Source organism: Pinus tabuliformis, chromosome 1_1 (genome assembly GCF_031772625.1).
Source record: "Pinus tabuliformis cultivar Carrire ecotype Pingquan chromosome 1_1, CPIR1, whole genome shotgun sequence".
Taxonomy (NCBI): domain Eukaryota; kingdom Viridiplantae; phylum Streptophyta; class Pinopsida; order Pinales; family Pinaceae; genus Pinus; species Pinus tabuliformis.
Window position 1 is genome coordinate 423,608,329 of NC_142297.1, and position 20,112 is coordinate 423,628,440.

At 39.6% G+C, this 20,112-nt stretch overlaps 1 protein-coding gene across 1 annotated transcript in view; it reads right to left on the reverse strand.

Moving 5' to 3' along the window:
- The window catches only part of LOC149213500 (Regulator of chromosome condensation (RCC1) family protein), a 154,795-nt gene that overhangs the window by 118,554 nt on the left and 16,129 nt on the right, over nt 1-20,112 (reverse strand). The window contains exons 2-3 of the mRNA XM_089389052.1: nt 636-697; nt 480-547 (exon numbers count right to left, since the gene is read on the reverse strand). Coding sequence (XP_089245178.1) covers nt 480-547; nt 636-697 — 130 coding nt within the window. The remainder of the gene's footprint in view (nt 1-479; nt 548-635; nt 698-20,112) is intronic.

Sequence of the window (20,112 nt, forward strand, 5' to 3'; positions counted from 1 at the left end):
TGGGTCTACAGAATGTCATTTTTATTAACCATTGATAAAAATTACAGATTTGCTTCTGTGGAAACAAAAAAAATGGCCAAACATTATTTTTGGCCAACAAACTTCATGTATGCATCAAGGCAAACCTTACCAATTCTTAAAATGCCATATACATCTTCACTGACATTTTGGTAAAAATATTCAACTTTCTGAGGATTTTCAACAATTTCTAGAAAATTTATGTACTTTTTCAGTAAGATAAGTTTATTCTACAAAAATTGGGCAAAATGTAAATGGGCTAATCATTTTTGGAAAGATAAAACAGAAAATTACCAAATGGAAAAATTCAGCCACAAACATTTTCCATGTTATTCATTCAACACCAACAATAATGATTTCACATTTAAATAAATAAAACAGAACTCATCTCCCACTTAACTAACACGTGATTGAAACACAAATAGAGAAACAAAATGCAAACTGCAATGCACAAAACTTACTTTGACAATCCTAGTACCCTGGTTGGAATGTCACGTTGTATTAGGTCTCCATGTCCAAGTTGTCCCTTCTGGAAACATAAATATGTGAGATTTTTATCCAAAGCATTCAAATATAATAACGAACAAACATAATAACCAAAGAAAAAATTGGATTACCTCATTGCGGCCCCAAGTGTAACAACGGCCATCAACATCCAGCGCAACACAATGACATGATGCTGAATTGATAAATAAGAGGAAATAGCTCAAATTCACTCCAAGTTTCAAACTAGTTCTGAAGTTTTCTAAAATTGATACAAAAAATAGTCTATCCATTTCGCTCATTAAAATTTTATGCAAAACAGATACATGAATATAGAGCATTACATACCTAGCCACAAAGAATAAAAACCCCAAACATCCAAAAACTATTGTTCTTATGTATGTTTTAGCCAGTTTGTTTTTCCTATGTATATTCTCGACATTCAAAGGCATTTAAGACTGCAGGATCATACATCATGCTACATGTATGCTATATGAATGGGAAAACACCAAAGCTTATGTGTTGTCCTTTGTCATTTACTGTATTCAAGAACACTTTGACAATTTTCTAGCACCTTCTTGAGATTTTTTTCCCAAGGCTGCTTCATCATGCCCCATGCTGAACATTTACAATTTACATTATTTCTTACAAAAAATAAAAATCATGAATTTCCATTTACAAGTTTTCATGTTGAGCGAATTTTAACATAAATGTTTTCAAAAGGAAAATATCTAACTAAATTTGTGTTTTTTAATTAGCAATAACATAAGCACCCAGAAAAGGTGGGAATTGGTACCGGAAACAGAAATTTCATTTTTATTTGAGTAAAAAAGCATACAATCAGATCTGAAAAAGTAGACGAGAAACAAATAACGAAATATTCCATGGCTACTTGGAGGAAATGAGATAGATCACACCATCAAATTACAAGCAGTACAATTCAGAACCTACTCAAGGGCACTACAATTTAACTAAATGTTTTATTTCTAACACACATTTAAGCATCCCCGCATTGCCTTATTTGATGCTTTAACTTTGTTACGTCCTATATATCCACTTTTCCTAGGCACATTCAATACAAAATAATTAAATGAATCACAAAACATTCAGGCAGAGTGTAGACAATCTCAGAGAAATGAGAAGGCATGACTCGATCTCTATGCTAGTATCTTGACCAGAGGGGACTTTAGCAGCTCCCTCTCTGTTAATAGTCAGTTAAACATCCTTCAAGTGTAAATGAATGGCATAATCACTAATGTCATTGCTTTCCAAGAATTATCATAAATTGTCAGATTTTCTGTATCTGTCCCATAAGACTGATATTGACTGTCTGCATCAGAACAGAAATACAGGCCATATGCACGGAACACACATAGGAACAGCCACAGAAAATGTGCAGCAGTCGCTGTCATATAGATAGCAAAATGCTAACTCATTCACAGTATATAGATTGGAGAACAAGTGTATTAACTCAATGTTGTTCCCTATTGATGTCACGAAAGGTGTTGTTCCTTCAAGGACGGCTACTTCCAGACCAACCTTCCTTGGGTGCATTGATGCTGCCTGGATGAGCTTTCCTACTCATATCTGCTGATTCAGAATTGTTCTTCCAGTGCTTCCATCAGATTTATGATCATCCAGTCTTACATAATCAATGGCTTCGGTCATATACTCTACTATGGTATATCAGTTCCTATGCCTTAAACCTCAAATGTTATTTGCACTCACATATTGTACTTCATGCGTAATCTTTTCAATCGATGTGCTATGCTTTCATGTGGGCTTCTTGCTTAGAAGTGGTGTGATTGTTTATAACCTTGTCATTAAAGTAATAAACATTGGGTTTGATCTAAATACATGTATTAACTATAAAGATTTTATTATTGTCTAGTGTACCATGGGGGACCATAATTGTCCTTAGATAAGTGCTGTCTTAACTTAGGCCAAATCATAGTACTGGTGATTTAATTGAGTAGCATATCACAGATCCTAACCATACCCAACAATTCCATATTTTCCCTTGCATTTCCATCTCTTTAATAAGAAAATACTATTCCCACTTATGTTTGACTAATCATATGTCATCTAGCAAGGAAGAAATTAGATATGGCCCAAAAAGTTAAATACAGCCAAAAAAGACGAGAGGCAGAGAGCAAGAATTTCGAATAATAAAATAAAATAAAATAAAAATTATTGACGCCAGAGCTATGCCACATCATTAAAAACGCCCAACCCCAAATCATATACTAAAAATGCATATCTAAAGAGAAAGGACTATGAAGAATAAAAAAAATGGTATTAAAAAAATTGTCAAGGTGATAATTCTAAGTAAATCTCCCTCTTGAAGGTTAACATGAAAAGACAAAGAAGATTCCTTGCTCTAAAGCATTAGTAGGATCAGTTTAAACACGTTTTACATCAGTAAACATGAGTTTGAGTATCAGAACATAAGGTTCTGTAATATTCCTAATTGGAATTTAACAGCTAATACCAAGAATTGGACTAAGAACAAGAAATAAACTGGAACTCATATACAATAATTAAAACACCAAAATGTCCAGCAACACAATCTGAGCCATTTTATTAATTTTATGATAAAAGAGTACATAAAATGAGCTGACGTTTTGGAACCTGGGCATGCTATGCAAGTTAGGCAAACCCCATGTAGTACAACCATGATCTAGGGGAAATACTGGCCCAAACTAGTACTGTGCACTACCCAGAAAATTACTGCTACTACTGCTGGAATGGAACTGAAGGTTCTGCCATGAAAAATGCTCGGATCACCTTGACATTGCAGCCACAGACTCCCCTCCAAAACCCAAGAATTACCCAGAAATGGTTAGGCCCAACTCCAAGCCAAAACTGAGCCCACCAAGTGATGCAAACTCCCCAACTAACTAGCAATTCGCCCTGCTATAAGAATGAGGATTTCAGGCCTGCATATTGCCCGAAAAATTCTATAAACTTAGCCGCAGACTCATCTCAATAAACCCACAAAGGGTTTGGGCTGAATCCAACATGCTCCAAAGACCCCAAGAAATGTGTATGGTTCTAACTAGCTGGAAAAACGCAGTGTAGAAATAATTATGCTATACAAGGCCAATCAATTACTATAAAAATTTCCTCCAAGCCTCTTTATTTCTCCTTAGCCCAAACTTCCGAAATCTCCCTGTAAAAATGTATGTGCAGTAGCTGTCCAGAAACCCCTGAAATAGATAAATTCGGCCCTCCAAAATGCACCACTCTCAGCCCTGCAAATCACCAAAGAAAAACTCTCCCTTGCAATGGATAAATATCTCTGCAAATTCTTCAACCAAAACTCCACTATTTGCTAGTTTCTCTCAGCCCCTTCGAATTTCCTTCTGTACCCTAAGAGAAGCACGTTCCAGCTAGAAATGGTCTGCAATGTAGCTCCTAGAGAAGCCCTGACAGGGATTCCTTCTTACCCCCCTAGGGTGACACTCAAAGTTCATCAAAGGTAGAGGTGGAATTCCCACTTGGAAATTCCTTGCACTGAACAGCTCGGTTGTACGGTTGTCTTGGCTAAGCAGCTCAAGAGAACTAATGTTGAAATTGTAAAATGACTAAAAGATCCCCCAAATGAGAGCCTCATTTCTCTATTTATAATTGTTGGCCTATCTGTCCCTTGGTGGCCCCCACTTTCCTCTGGTTCATCCCCTTTCTTTTTCTCTCTCGTGCTCCACAAGTGTGCATTCCCTTTTAGTCTCTCTTGTGGCCCCCACATGCCAATGATCTGCAATCTTGACTTTTCACCCAAGCTCCTCAAACCGAAATCATATCTAAAACTAACTACAAAATTGTGCTATGCCTAGCACCTCCCCAATAAACTTCGTTAATCTCCTCAAATGAAAAATCAAAATTGGGGATTTTACAGGTTCCCCTTCCTTTTTCCATAAATTATTCATGATTTTACCTATTTATAACCAAGTGATCTATGAAACACATTTTGTCCTAGGAATTAACACATGTAATAGGGGTAAAGTTTTCCCACCATGGTAAACTTAGGCAAGTTAAAAAATTAACTGATGTTATGATGGTGCTGGAACAGATTAATTAATGTACATTACCTAATAACTTGTTTTATAGATTGGCTCATCATATAGGCAGGTGCCCCACATTTGAATCCATATGCCTATATTCAACCATATCTACCTACATTATTATCCCTGCCATTTTCTCATGGGATATATGTCATTGCATTGGAATCTTTGACAGCATAGTCGACAATGACAAGGATGCCACATCATCACAGTGGTGTTCACAACAAATTTTTGTACATTTGTCAACATATGGATCAAGCATGAGCCACTTGGAGGAATATTCTCACATGTGGGTTATTAGAGGTGATTATGAGCTGATTTTAGCAAATATTTTAAGGAAGGCCAACTTCACCAACAGTTATCAATGGACACAGTGCCCAAAAATCTACCAAATTAGCACCATTAGATGTACAAAGGTCATAAGACTTCTGAAATGGGACCATTAAAGAAAACCAACCAATAATTGAACTAATTATGACAGTACTAACATTGCCCCACAAAAATTGTAAAATATTTTGACCACTTGGCATCCACATCTATGGGTGCTTAGAGTATTTTATGGAGTGCATCTCTTCTCTTTGCTTAGTCTACTCATGCATTTGAGTTGAATGGGGTGGTTTTTCAATGATATATTATTTTGTGAACTCCTATGTCCATACTTTAAACAAAATTACGAAAATTTGAGTACTCTCTACCCCGAGTAGTTTTGAAGGCCAAAATGGATGGGTTGCTCTAGACCACTCATCTATGAGTTGGAAGAGATCATTGGTTGAGGGAATAGTGCTTCTAGTCATTGGCGATATTCCCAAGATGAGTTTCTAAGATACATATTGGAGATCAACACTTCCCCATACACTTGTCAATGTGGATTGTTGGCGAGAGGTCATACACACGTTCACAAACATGGAATTTGTTTAATTTGTCAAATTTGCCATAGAAAAAAATTAATTAGTCACATTGCTTGAATCATTGGATGGTTCCCACAACCCAATAGTTTGTTCACTTGATTGTTGAGATAATGAAATGTTGTGTAATGCCCATGCTACAACACGTTCACGCATCATCCCTTGCATTTGAGCTTTGTTAACAAAATACAGCACAATCTAAAGCATATAACTATTAATTCAATTCCCCACTATGTTAATTCTATTTGTTGGAATTGTTGGAATGAGCATTTATAGGCAAGTATATTTGACCAATTGCATATATACATAATTGACCAATTGCTTATATACATTATTGTGTCCTATTTAGGAGCTATATATCAAGGCCTAACTATAGCAATCCACCCTCAAGCCATGAGTATTAATTCACACCTACAACCACCACATATGAACACAATAATCATGTTGCTATAGTGCATGGGTCATCAAATTCAGCTTGTAAACAAGATGTTGCTTGAACACTTGCATATATAGCTGTTTTCAATGAGAAGAGGCAAACAATTATATTGTAGCATGCATTGTCTCTTTGAAAAAATGGAATTAAAGAGTGAAAGATTCAGAGTTTTTCTAGGCGGTGTAACACACATAAGTAGTCAGCCCACTCCGAGATTGAGAATTGGTCTTAACATTGCAACACAATTTTTGAAACCAAATCTAAGCAGAGATTGAGAATCTTAAACTCAACTTGAAAGAGAATTGCAAAGATATTATACTTGAATTGTGCATTCATGAATCATTTTAGATAGATGAGCATGCCATAGGCTTATGAATCACACATGATAGACATAATTATAGTACTGGCATGACCAACAATGGTACCCAAATTACAACATAGCATGACGAAGGAGAAATGAGAGAGAAACCTTCACATACTATTTCATAAATCGAATTGCCACACAAGAGGCATATCAATACAAGCATATATATTGGTACATTCATCAATCTGTTAACTTTGATGGAATACATCATGTCAGGTTTCCATTCCCTTCTAACATATTCCTTACATCTCTTACATATGAAGTATTCCTCTTACATCTCTTACATATTTCCTTACACTTGTCTTAGAAATTATGACACCTCACATTAGTGCTTCCTCTTCATGGCATATCAACATCATAAGTGTCCATTATCTGGTACTTCCAAATTCTACTTGGTATTATGCATTGACACTTAAAGTGACTAGTCATGACAAATTACAATGTCACATGATCATTATTCCTAACAAGTTCCATATAATACTATGCCTCTTTCAGTCATGGTAAAGTTGGTAATTGTATGCACAAGATTGTTTAGTAAAGATTCACAAGTGTAGTGGTATTTTCAAGATTGTTTAATGAAGATTGGAAAGTATTGACAATGTATTCTATGTCAATTCCAACCATTGGAGAAATAAAATATATGGGTATTCAATTACATTTCATTCCTCATATTCACTTTACTAATGTATGCAAAATTAGTCAAAATCTACTTAATACGTAAACCATGTTGCTATGTCTCCACTGGATAAGGTCTTTCAGAGACTTCATAACCCAAATATGGCAATCATACATTGATTCCATATAAGAACACTATGGTCCATATTTCAAGCAAAGTGAGGTATGCATTACATATTTCAAGCCTCGGTTATTGGAGGAATAAAATATCTGGGTATTCAATTACATTTCATTTCTCATATTCACTTAGTTATATATGCACAACTACTCAAATCTACCTAATACTTATACCATGTTTCTACATCTTTATTGCATAGGGTCTTTTGGAGATTTCATAATCAAACTATGGCATTTATATATTGATTCTATTAGATTTTTTGAACCCAAGTCAAATTTAATGTTCAATGAAATTTCCAAGAACAGAAATAAAAATTTCTTTACATATGAAAATTTATAGCAAAAAATACTTTTGGTTCCTAACTCAATTATGCACAGCAAAAATAAAACAAATAACCAAGAACATAAAAAACTATTTGACACAAGTTTTACTCTGGAAAGCCCAAAGTGGGAAAAACCAATGAACATGGGCTCTTGATTCAGCTTTAAAAAATTGATTATAGCGTGTGTCACATGGCTCGAGTTCAAGTTCGAGAATGATTAAATTTGATTCGAGTTCTAATTTTTTAACAAGGTTCGAATGAGGTTTACCATTAAATTCAATTATATATGTAATAAAATAATATTAATAATAATATGTAATATTTAAAATAAAATAAATAAAACACTAAACAACGTATATCTAAATATTTATATAATTTAAATAAAATTATTTTCAAATATATAATTTAATTCGAACACACTTTATCTATTATAAAATAATGAATTTTGACATATATATCATGAAACTATATTATATGTTCAAAATGTAAAACATATGCATTTACGAGTAAACCCATTCGCTTCGATAGCTTATGGTAACGACATTCCCAACCTAAATCATTCCCCAAGACTTATAGTTTTTTACGGTAGGAGGGCCAACCACCAAATTCTTACCAATAGATCACCCACGTTGAGATGGTCAAGCCCGTCGAAGCTTCCAATACGTCAAGCCATTGTGGCAAGTGCTCCATAGGGCGAGAGCAGAAAACAACCCTGCACTTTACTCGAATCAAAACAAGTTGTCATTCTCCCCATATTAGTAGAGGAACACTTGAACCGGACATAGCGTGGCTGAAATTTTTCATTGGAACCAATGAAGGAAGAGCCTCAAACCATACACTACGCAACTAGAATTTTCAGCAATGATGACAATGCCAAAAAACAATGATGGAGTGTGGGCAAGAGCTAACAAAAATTGTAACCCTTCCCAAACTAAACAAAGCACCGTGAGCTTAAGTCAAATCTAAGACAAATCTAAACATTTTGTTGAGTTCCACCGAACTTTGAACCTCAATGTTCAAGTTTGATGAACCCTGCAACATAGATTACAACAACCCTTTTCATCAATTTTACTACAACAAATCACTCATAAATTTCAGCACTTCAACCCAACAAAAGAATAATTGTACAATCTGATGCAAATTGACCTGTATGGCTGAGCCAATTAGTCCATAATCAACTTTTTTCAACCCACACGAATTGCACCAATCAGCCTAATCTCTACTCAATCAAATCAACTTATACATTATGGTATCTTGGCCTCCACAAGTTTATTCGTTGCCCCTGAAAGATAGCCTCTTCGCTAATCCAAGCTATATTGTCACTTTCATCTCTTGTCATTGTTGAATGCCTAGCTCTTGTGCCAAATTGAACTAATCTCTCCAAAAGTCACTTTCCCTCTTTCATAATTTTTTGACCATGTACTGGGCCTCAACAAAACTCAATTCAATTGAGGTTTGCTTCTCATTGAACCAATGAAACTGCTCTTGATCCCAAGCTGAAATAGCACCCAAAAGTGTTATTTTCGTCAATTGTACTACCTACACAATCAACATCGATATACCCCTCTAGCTTCACTCCATCCATCTGAGTATATCTCAGTCCATAATCAAACATGCCTCTTATCTCAACACATATTTTACATCCACCCAATGAACTCGCTTAGGTCCACCACCATAAACTAACTGAGCGTATTGACTGCAAAAATAAATGTTTGTTCTGGCATTGACCCAGTACTTAATACAGCCAATCAGTTGCCTAAATAATGTAAGGTCCACTACCTTTGATCTAGAAGCATCAATCATCTTCCACTTTGTCACTAGTGGCATAGACATGGGTCTACAATCCTACCCAAGGAAGATCTCTCCATCCTTCTACCACATCTCCAAGCCCAAAAACTAATGCATCAACACTTAATCCTTCATGTCAAACTTTGTCACTAGGTCCCTCTTGCATTCTCTTATGAGCCTCTCACATCCTGATAATTTTAGATACAATGGTATGTTCTATGCTTTAGCACAATTTACTTCAATGTTCCTTATTAGCCCAATGACAATTTCCAATTATTTCCAATAGCAATCACATTAACTTAAACACATTGACAATAAATGTAGATAGAACATAAAAACAATGCAGAAGACAAGCCAAGACAAGAGGACACAAGATGTGCCGGATGCCAGGGAAAAACCCTAATGTGGGGAAACCTTTTGATCAAATTTTCTTATTATTATTCAAATATCAAATTAACTTGCCCAAAACAGTCCTGTCAAATCAGCGGTCAGCTGCAGCCCTAACCAGAACATCAATGCTAGTCAAAGTAGCTCCAAAATGTCCTCCAAGAAGCAATCAACAGCAGATAAATTTGGCCTTCCATGAGGGTCAAAGTCAGCCCAAAACAAATCGGTCAAACCAGTCAAAGGAGAGAAAACATTGTTGTAACTTCTACAGTCAAATCTGAAGTCAACGTTGAAGTCAAACTATCCCAATCACCTCTATTTTTGTGCTAATGGGTGCGCCTCCGAAAATCAAAATTTTGCCCAAGAAAACGCAATCAACGCTGGTCAAAAGAGCCCTAGTCAACATTGGTCAACGTTGGTCTGATTTCCTAAAATTCAGCCGAAAAACAAACCCAGCAATTCATCCTCCTTTCACACTTGTGAAGCAAAGAAGGCTACCCCCACGTTGTACAAACCAATCAAGAGAGGAGAGAGAGAGATATGTGATGAGATGAGTGATTTCCAAATGAGGAGAGAGGTCACACCTATTTAAACACTTCATTGAGGGTGAGGAGACACATCTATTGGGCTTATGAGGCTACATTTGACTGAGGCCAACCTTGACAATTTGTGCATGAAAAAGAATAAATTCAAAATTCCACTTCTGCTTGTCAAAATGAGATGATCTTTATATCAAAACTGGACCTCTCGAAAAGAGGAATCCAATGCAATAATCATCCCCATCATATGAGTTTTCCTAAGGTGGAATTTGGCCCTAGTTGCCAATTTTAACACAACTTGTGTGAAATAAGTCATCCACATATAGCACCGAAATGAGAGGCTCACCTTTAACCTGAATGTAATACAACTTTAGGTTTGCCTCACTCTTGGTGAAGTAGTTATCAATCATGGCAAACCATGGTCTAGGAGCCTGTTTGAGTCCATCCAATGCTCTCTTCATTTTTCACATATAGGAATCCCCCCCATGCACTACAAAACCCTCCAATTGTTCAATGTAAATCTCTACTCTGATAGGCACACTTTAGCATAGCTTGATGAGCGCATCCCACATTTCTTTCGTTGTCTTTTTCTCAGACAAATGTGGAATAAGGTGATCTTTGACTCCATCCAAAATTATCATCTATGCCCTTGCCTCTTTACCTCATGCAAATCTCGAGCTATCAGATCCAAAGCTGGTGAAACCATTGTGGTATTGACGAAGTTCCACAATTTATTTTCTTTGAGAACGACTATGATTTGAAACCTTCATTGACGGTAGTTTGAGGATCCTTCCAATCTATTAATTTGTCTTCATATCAAACATTGGTAGCCATGGTGGAATAAATTTTTAAACACTTGCTTAATGAAAAGTCGCACTTTTTCTTTGTGAACTAAAAACCTTGTGTCAAATGCACTTGATATTGTACTCATAAACTACTACTTTGATACCATGTTAGATTTCTTTAACCCAGATCAAATTTAATGTTCGACAAAATCTCCCATAACATAGATAAAACTAATTTCTTTAGATCTGAAAATTTATAACAAAAAATACTTTGGGTTCCTAACTCAATTATGCATAGCAAAAACAAAAATGAAAACCAAGCACATAAAATATTATTTGACAGTTTCTACCATGGAAACCCCAAAGTGATGAAAACTACAAACTTGGGCTCTTCATTCAACTTCATAAATTGATTACAACAACCCTTTTCAAGGAATTTTACAGCAGCAAATCACTCAAAAATTTCAGCACTCTAACCCAGCAAAAGAATAGTTGTACAGTTTGATGCAAATCAACATGTATGGCCTAGCCAACTAGTCCACAATTCGACCTTCATCAACCCACACAAATTGCCCAAATTGGCCTGATCTCTGTTGAATAAAATCAACCCATTCAACCTAGTATCTCGACCCTCGTAAGTCTATTTGTTGTGCCTGGAAAATAGCCTCTTCATTGACCCAAACTCTGTTGTCACTTCAATCTCTGTTTTTGTTGACTGCCCACCTCTTGTGCCAAGTCGAACTGATATCTCCAACAAGCCCTTTCCCTCTTTTATAATATTCCGACCTAATCTCCAAAGTGATGGAGGGCTGAGATTGCACATCCACATTTGAGATCAACGTTAATGATATAATCTTTCGTTGACCTCTTAACTTTATTAAAAAGTGGCCAATAAAATCATAATTTAAATTCATTTTGTCTAAGGTCCAAACTTAGGAAATATTTAAATAATTCAGTTGTCAGGAAATTTGGTGATTTACTGCATGTGATGCCACTTGAGCGATGTAGAATCACCTTCCAAACTACATTTTCAACAAATTCTATAAAAAATCACTATGGTGCATTTTTCAAGGGAATCAAGGCACACATTACATATTTCAAGCCTTCATCTCCCAAAGGACAAATTTGCTCAATTGGAAATGTACTAGGATCTCATACAGTATTAGGGACAGATACCCACCAAAAAGTGGGTAACCCCATAAGAGAAAAAAAATTCTCATTCTTTGGGCAACAACTTATCCACCAACCCTGCATTTGCTCAGTGATGATATTCTACCATGATCCTCTAGCATTTGCATCAATCAAAGACCTCTCACCATCTGACATTCCTCTTGAAGGAGGGTGGGTCATCATTCAGTAAAAGACTTTAACCATCTTGCAATCATGTGCTTTTACTTAATGTTTTAGGCATTCTAACATGGATTATGGAGTGAATTAGATCATTGATTGATGTTGACTGTAAATGTGCTCTATCACTTCCTCGTTAAGGTTAGTTTTCAACCCTAGTCCAATGGGACCGCCTTGGAGGCCTTAGTATTACGAGAGGGGCACTAATTGGGAGACCTCAATTGAAGTAGTATGTCCATGATATTCCATGCAACTTTCCATCATTCCCTAAATTTCATCTCCATTCTTCGAGCTTGTGGTCACTCGTTTATTGGGATTGGCACCCTCATATCCTCATCCTTGAGTTTAGGCCAAAAACTTTGCCCTAGATGTTGGTTGCAACTAAAAGAATAATAAAAGCATATAATGGCCACAATAATATAAAACAAATGAATTTTCCCCAAAACTCCATTTGCCCAAAGTTAGAATAGGCATTGGCCAAAGTTGTGCTTATCAAAAATCCTTTAATATTTTCTTCTCATTTATCTCTCCTATGCTTTTTAAGGCAAGTTGCTTAGGCTTTTCTAGGGTCGATTTGCTTGTAGGGTTTTCTTGGGTGGATATTTGTAGATGTAACTCTAGGGTTTACCACCTTAAACCATTCATAGGCAAAGTCTATCACTGTGGCGAATCCTCCCCAAATAGTGTTGATGTCATCCTTCCCAAACAATGTTAAATTCCCACAAAACTTTGCAACTACTTAGTGAATAAAAGAAAATTAAGGAAACCAATACTGAAACCTACTTTAACCTTCACCAAGATACAAAGTTCTTTAACTCATAAGCAATGGAATAATCACAGAGATAAAAACACAATCACACAAATTAACTCACTTATTTTTCTCAGGGAAAAACATGTCTCCATAACGTGGTATGTTATTGATTGAGCAAAAATATTAATTACGTGTCATGTCCTTTCTCAAATACATTAGTAACAAAGTGTGCTACACAATTTTGCACAATTTTGGCTAAGGAAAAGAACTTAACAATTTTGACTTCGGGACTTGGAAGGCAATTCAACTTTATTTGGTTGCTACTGGAATGTGGGGGCCACCCACATAAGAATTTGAACTTGGCCATTCAAATGGCTTGGAGGGAATTCGAATAGCTAGATGGAGGGGCCCACATGAAGCAACGAGGGATAAGGAGATAAAAGGAGGGAGCTCTCATTTGTATTCACTTTTACATCTTGCAAACAAAACTACTTGATTGTTCGCTCTATTGTTTAGCTGAGTCAACCAGTTGTTTAGCCACGAATCTCTGAAGCGAGAGATTCAACCTCTACTTCGGGCGACCATTCGTGCCCGCCCTAGAGAGGCAGTTCCACAAGCCTTTCAAGAGTTTCAGGGTTGTGAGACAGTACCATCACGGAGTGCGTATTTCAGGGCAGCTAGAGAATACGCAAAGGGAGCTAGGAGCCATCGGAGGTCAGGTGTGTGACAGGAGAGTTAGAGAGTTGAGGAAGCAACAATAGGCCAACATTATTGTTGACTTTTGCAACTAGCAAAGCCAGCATTCCAGCAATTCGAATTGTTGGGCCACTGGACAACGCAGAGGCCACACCATCAGTCTTTGTGGACCTTGGGAGCAGGTGCCATAGGCCAAGAGCCACATTCGGGAAGTCAAAGATTTGATATTAGGGGTCTGCGCAGAGCTTTGGGTACATTTCCGAGAGGATTTATAAGCAGTTTCCAACAGGCCAAGTTTTGTAGTTGCAGCTGATGTTGGGCTCCAAGGGGGGTCAGATTTCAAAAGTCTAAACCAGCCAAAATCCTTTCTGGCTTTTTCTGGGTTTTTGACAAGGATCCCGAATATAAAGTTTTAGTGCACTTTCCGCACTATTGTACTTGCTTAATAAAATGGCTTACTTGGTTCTTACTTCTGTTATGTATTGAGCATTTGTTGTTTGTTTAAATTTTCTGTGTATGAATCACATTTTCTTTGCATAGCACTATTTTTCCTAGTTTGGAACATTACAATGGTATCAGAGCATGATCTTGGCCCAGCTATGGGAAATTAACCAGAAGATCATGGAAGCTTTGGGTATGAGCGCACAATGACAGTTGAAACCATAGACAAACCAGTGGCTCAAGGGAAATCCAGTATGCAAAAATTATGGGGTAGAATTCATTAGGACGATGAGAGAGGTTGGCCCAGGTAAGGAGGGTGACAGAATAAACCCATCCTCACCCTTACAACAGAGACGTTAGAGGTGAGCACGTTGTGGGGGTGCAACCATCTACATTATGTGGGGAAATCCGACTAGATTAGGGCACTAGATCTCCTGAAAAGGAGCAGGCAGGACAAAGACAGTTACAGGGTGAGAACAAGGGTCGCTTTTGTTGGTGGAGACCTGGCTTTAGATATCAGGAGCCTGAGGAGAAGGTTGAGCATGATGTTGGGAGCCCACAAGATGGTGAGTAGCACATCAATATACCCGGTATGGCGTAGGAGTCATATTTATTAGAGACGTCTTTGATAACCCGAGTTAACACCTTGGTGGGGAAGATAGAGCCTACACACATAGACCCATCTTCTGAGGGGATGCCACCTATTGACGAGATGCCAACAGTTGATGAGGTACCCGGTGCTATGACCTAGTTTCTAGACGATGGTCGTCCACAACAAGTTGATGAGGTGCGTGGAGGCATACTTGTCATTGAGGAGGTACCAGAAGAGACGGAGGGGTCCAGAGCAGTAACTGAGTTTACAGGGGATAACCGCCCTCCACAATTTCATCAATGTCGAGCTAGCCTTCTAGCGTTGAGAAAGAAGACCATGATAGTATGAGAGGTCATTCTGTAGCAAAACGAGGAGTTCGAGGGCATGAGAGCAATTCGTGTCGAGTCCATGGCCAAATTGACTCACGTTGAGGAGCAATTGGATTCCCCACCGGGGCAACTAGAGTGCACATTGGAGCGTGAGAGCAACTCTCTTTGGGCATACATAAATAGGGATGCAAGCATTGTTAGGTCACCCTGGCCCATTAGACAGAAAGAGACAGAGCTACCTAGTCAAATTTCATGTATTGACTAGGATAGCGAGATGAGACAACTTGAGTTGCACAGGGTGCAACACAGACATGCCAGGGGTTGTTCTATGTGCAGGAGTTAGTGCATTTGATCCCTCTGAGAGTGTTGAACTTTCTATGTTTACTTAGTTAGAAACCCTCCATGTACTTTATCTTATTTATTCCTACCTACTTGTTATTTTACTTAGCAAGTTATTTACAATGTAAATACTGAAAATAAACATTAATGCATGCTCAACATATTACAGATCAACAACCAAAGGAAACAGAAACAATCACACCATATGACACCATTATTTTTGGACCAATGTCCTCAAAAAAACCCAATGTGGGAAAACCAGTGCAGTTATCTGAGGGTTTTCTTATTAAGCAATATCAGAGTACAATTTGGGTTCCGAAACTGGCCTACCCAACAGAAAATTCCCTTGGCAATAATACCTCTCAGTTTCTAACAAATCTCCTGGCTGAAACCCCAGATAATCCTTTTGGCAACTCCTCAGCACCAATCTACCCCAGAAACCCCAGTGTCAACCTCTCTCTGGACTGTGTCAACCCCTCTCTACCCAGTGTTGGCCCTGCATCACCCCGAATGGGTCTGCGTCAGCCTTAGGAGGCCTTGCATTAGCCCTCTGGCCCTCTGCGTCAACAACACTAAACTCTATGAGGATTTGCGCAACTCCCTACAGCCTCTGCGTGAGCCCTGGTTAGCTCTGTGTCACTCTCCCCGACTACTACGCTGCTCTCCCGGCACTATCTCTGCCTCTCTGTCTCTCTGTACTCAATGCCCCTTAGTTGCAACTCCCGATCACTAATTCTATTTCTCTTAGCAAACCTCGCTCTAGAGAATAGAATGACTAATCACTGATGTATTCTCCAAGTGACCCTCAAGCCTCTTCTCTTTTCCTGTTGACATATCAACGGCCGAGATTAAGTCCCTAATCAACAGCTAAGATTAGATCTAGCTTGATCCATGCCTTTTGGGCCAATCTTACACAGTTTCATATTAATACACATTAATATTTTATTTTCCCTAAGTTTAGACTTAGGGACTCCATTAAAAATATTAATGATTTTAATATCTCCCGAACTGTTTAGAATCTGCCCAAACCCTTTCTAGGTATTGGAGATCTCATGTGCCCCAACCTCTCCACCAAATTTCGTGGCTAGAGCACATCTGATGCTACCCCAAATCAACAGAGAGATGGGCTACGGAGATGGTAGTAGACCTAGGTGTAGCTCAGCAGGAGTTTCCAGGCACTGGGGATGTCAGAAGCCCAGATTGGCATTGGGATCCGGGAGGGACTACCTTTCATTTCCCAGGTATGCCAGATGAGTACAACCGGGATGGTAAAGTTGACCTAGCAGTTGAGCATGAACATTCTCTCGAGCAGTCTCGATCAACACCAGTGGCCAACCAGTTTATGAACAGACTCTTTTGGTTTTCTTGGTATGGAATTTGTACACGGGACCAATGGGTGATCAGCATACTCTGGCAAGAGTTTGTCGTAGGAGGTGGCATTAGCAAGCCACTAGACGGTGCCTTGTATGGAGCTGAGGACTCTTCACTTTTGTGTGGGGCACAGATGACGCAGGGGAGCGGAGCAATGGTGGCATCACTACTGACACATAGGGAGAGTCACTTCTCGGATCTCTTAGGCGGGGATTTGGAGGGAAGATCCATTCATCAGCGGGGATAGTGATGCGATGGTGGAGGTGATGATATTGATCGGGTGTGGCCTGACATGTAGAGCCATAACTCTAAGCCATCACATCCAGGGATGTGTGGGAGCATCTAGCATTGGGCAGTGGTCCACAGGTGGGCATGGAGATGCATGGTGGTGTGTTCTAGTGTGTTGGACTGTATTGTGGAGTGGGAGTGCCTCACATCGCATTTAGTACATACGGGGAGTGACAAGTGTAGTGACACAGGCAAGAAGCAAGACAGTATGGGATGGAATCGTTGTAGTCGAGGGTATCCAGAAGTGTACATGGGTAGGCCTCGGAGTACAGTGGCATGTCTAGGAGTATTGGGATGATCAGTGGTATGCAAAGGTGGATGGTGTTGCACAGCGAGGTCTTGGTGTGTTGCCTCCAAGGACACCCATGGACGGAGATATAGGGCATACCTTTCGGTGTAATTCACCCAGGATCGATGGGGACACAGATGAGTGATACGTGATTGTATCCGCAGGACTCACACGCCTGACCCTCTTCTCCATCACTTACAGGAACAGGCATTCTGGTTGCTGTCCTTTGACAATTTAGGCATGAGCCACAGGGGATGGAAAGCTCACCCAAGATATTCGGGTGACACTTGGTGCGATAGAGGGGAGACTTCTCAGCGGGAGCATCAAGTCGGTGCGTGGGTTGACAAACGCAGGTAGAGGGATAAGGTGATCATTGACAGGGATGGCATATCATTCATCATTGATCCTATGCCTGGGGAGCTAGTCGCAGCGGAGACATGTGTCACTCTTTCCACAAGGCATGTATAAACCATGCATGAGCAGAGGATATCGTGTACAGTTGAGATATAAGTTCAGTATGTATATGGGTTCTCGACATTGTATCGACACATTCTCCACGGGGCAAGTAGTCAACCCAGTGGCGATGGTTGGCAGGAGCAGGATAGATCAGCATACACTGAGTCGACTGTGTGTATCAGATACCCATCTATTATTTGCATTCAAGGGGTATCTATTTGGCACACGTGGTTTCCAGTGGTCATCAATACTACACAGTGGCAGGCACAAGACAATTTAGCATGCCTCAGATTTGTTCATGATGTATGGACTATGGAGCCTACATATGGGTGGCATGTGAGGACTAGAGATGAGGGCCACAGGGATTCCATCAGTTGACAGGGCTATGCCACAGCAAGTCTTTCTATGGGATGTAGGGATTCAGTTGATCGATAGATCACTCATGATGAGTGGAGTCATGGCAGAGAGTGATATAATTCGCTCTTAGGATAACACATGGGGGTTCACAGAGGGTTTCATCATAAGGGGAGGCAAACATCCTCTGTTGTTGCACAGGTTCGCAGTTAGATTTGGATGGGTAGGCCTTCGCACCATGGAGATGCACAGGCAGGATGTGTCTCGCCTCTTTCAATATTCCACCATCGAGTTCCAGGAGAGGAGGATACTGACTGTGCACGATGGGGAGTATGACACAGTCAGAGTAGCGTAGCGTCAGCATGGTGGCACCACTCTAGGACTAGCAGGGAACTGGGACATTACAACTCAATAACCTTTAGGGATGTGTAGGCTACTGCAAGGGGAGATCATATAGATCTTCCATTGGGCTTTAGCGAGTCATTAATGGAGCAGGGGACTTCTGGTACTTGGGCCGGGCAGGATAGTGAGTGGAGCGAGGGGAGCTTCATGTTGGACAAGATGGCCTAGGATCCTGGTATGGAAGGACTCTTTCATATCAGGACAGTGCAGAGGACAAGCACGATCTAGTGGCACAACTGGGACCCTAGCACATTTTGCAATGACAGCGGGGAGCAACAGTTAGAGAGGATGCTTGCTTAGAGATTGCTTGAGGACAAGCAATTTTTGGTGCATTGGAGGAGCTTGTCGGATGAGGATGCTACTTGGGAGGGTGAGTGCATACTTAAGCATCCAACATTGAAGTTGCTTGGGGACAAGCAACATTTGGGAGGTGAGGACTGTCATGTCCCTTCTCAAATACATTAGTAATAAAGTGTGCTACACAATTTTGGCTAAGGAAGAGAACCCATAATTCCGACTTAGGGACTTAGGAGGCAATTCGACTTTACTTGGCTGCTAGTGGAATGTGGGGGCCACCCACATGAGAATTCAAACTTGGCCATTCGAATGGCTTGGAGGGAATTCGAATAGCTGGAAGGAGGGGCCCACATGAGGCAACGAGGACCAAGCAGATAAAAGGAGGAGGGAGCTCTAATTTGGATTCACTTTTACATCTTGCAAGCAAAACTACTTGATTGTTCGCTCTGATGTTTAGCTGAGTCGACAAGTTGTTAAGCCACGAATCTCTCAAGCAAGATATTGAAACTCTACTTCGGGGGACCATCCGTGCCCGCCCTAGAGAGGCAGTTCCACAAGTCTTTCAAGAGTTCCGGGGTTGTGAGACAATACCATCATCTAGCGCAGAGCAAGGAGTGCGATTTCTGGGCAGCTAGAGAATACGCAGAGGAAGCTAGGAGCCATCGGAGATCAGGTGTGTGTCGGGTGAGTTAGAGAGTTGAGGAAGCAACAATAAGCCAGCATTCTTGCTGACTTTTATAGCCAGCATTCTAGTAGCTCGAATTGTTGGGAGAGAGAACAGAGCAGAGGCCACTCCAACAATTTTTGTGGAGCTTGGGAGCAGGTGCCAACCCAGCACTTTGGGGCCATTTCCGAGAGGATTTACAGGAAATTTCCAGCAGGTCGAGTTTTGTAGTTGTAGCTGAAGTTGGGCTCCAAGGGAGTCGAATTTCAAAAGTCTAAACTAGCCAAAATCCTTTATGGGTTTTTCTAGGTTTTTGACAAGGATCCCAAATATAAAGTTTCAGAGTTTTCTTAGCACCGGAGATGGAGTTTTCAGCCATATCTTTGCAGCAGACATTGTAGAATTGTCAGGGATTGCACAATGCCTTTGGGGGTTGATTTTGGGAAGTCCAAATCGTGCCAAACCATTTCTAGGTTTTTGTGAGTTTTGGACAAGGAGTTTATGGCTGAAGCTTCATCACTTTCTAAGCATCGGAGGCGGGGTTTCTTACAGCTCCTTTCCAGCCAACAATTGTAGTTACTAGAAGACAGTGCAGAGCATTAGAGGAGCAGTTCT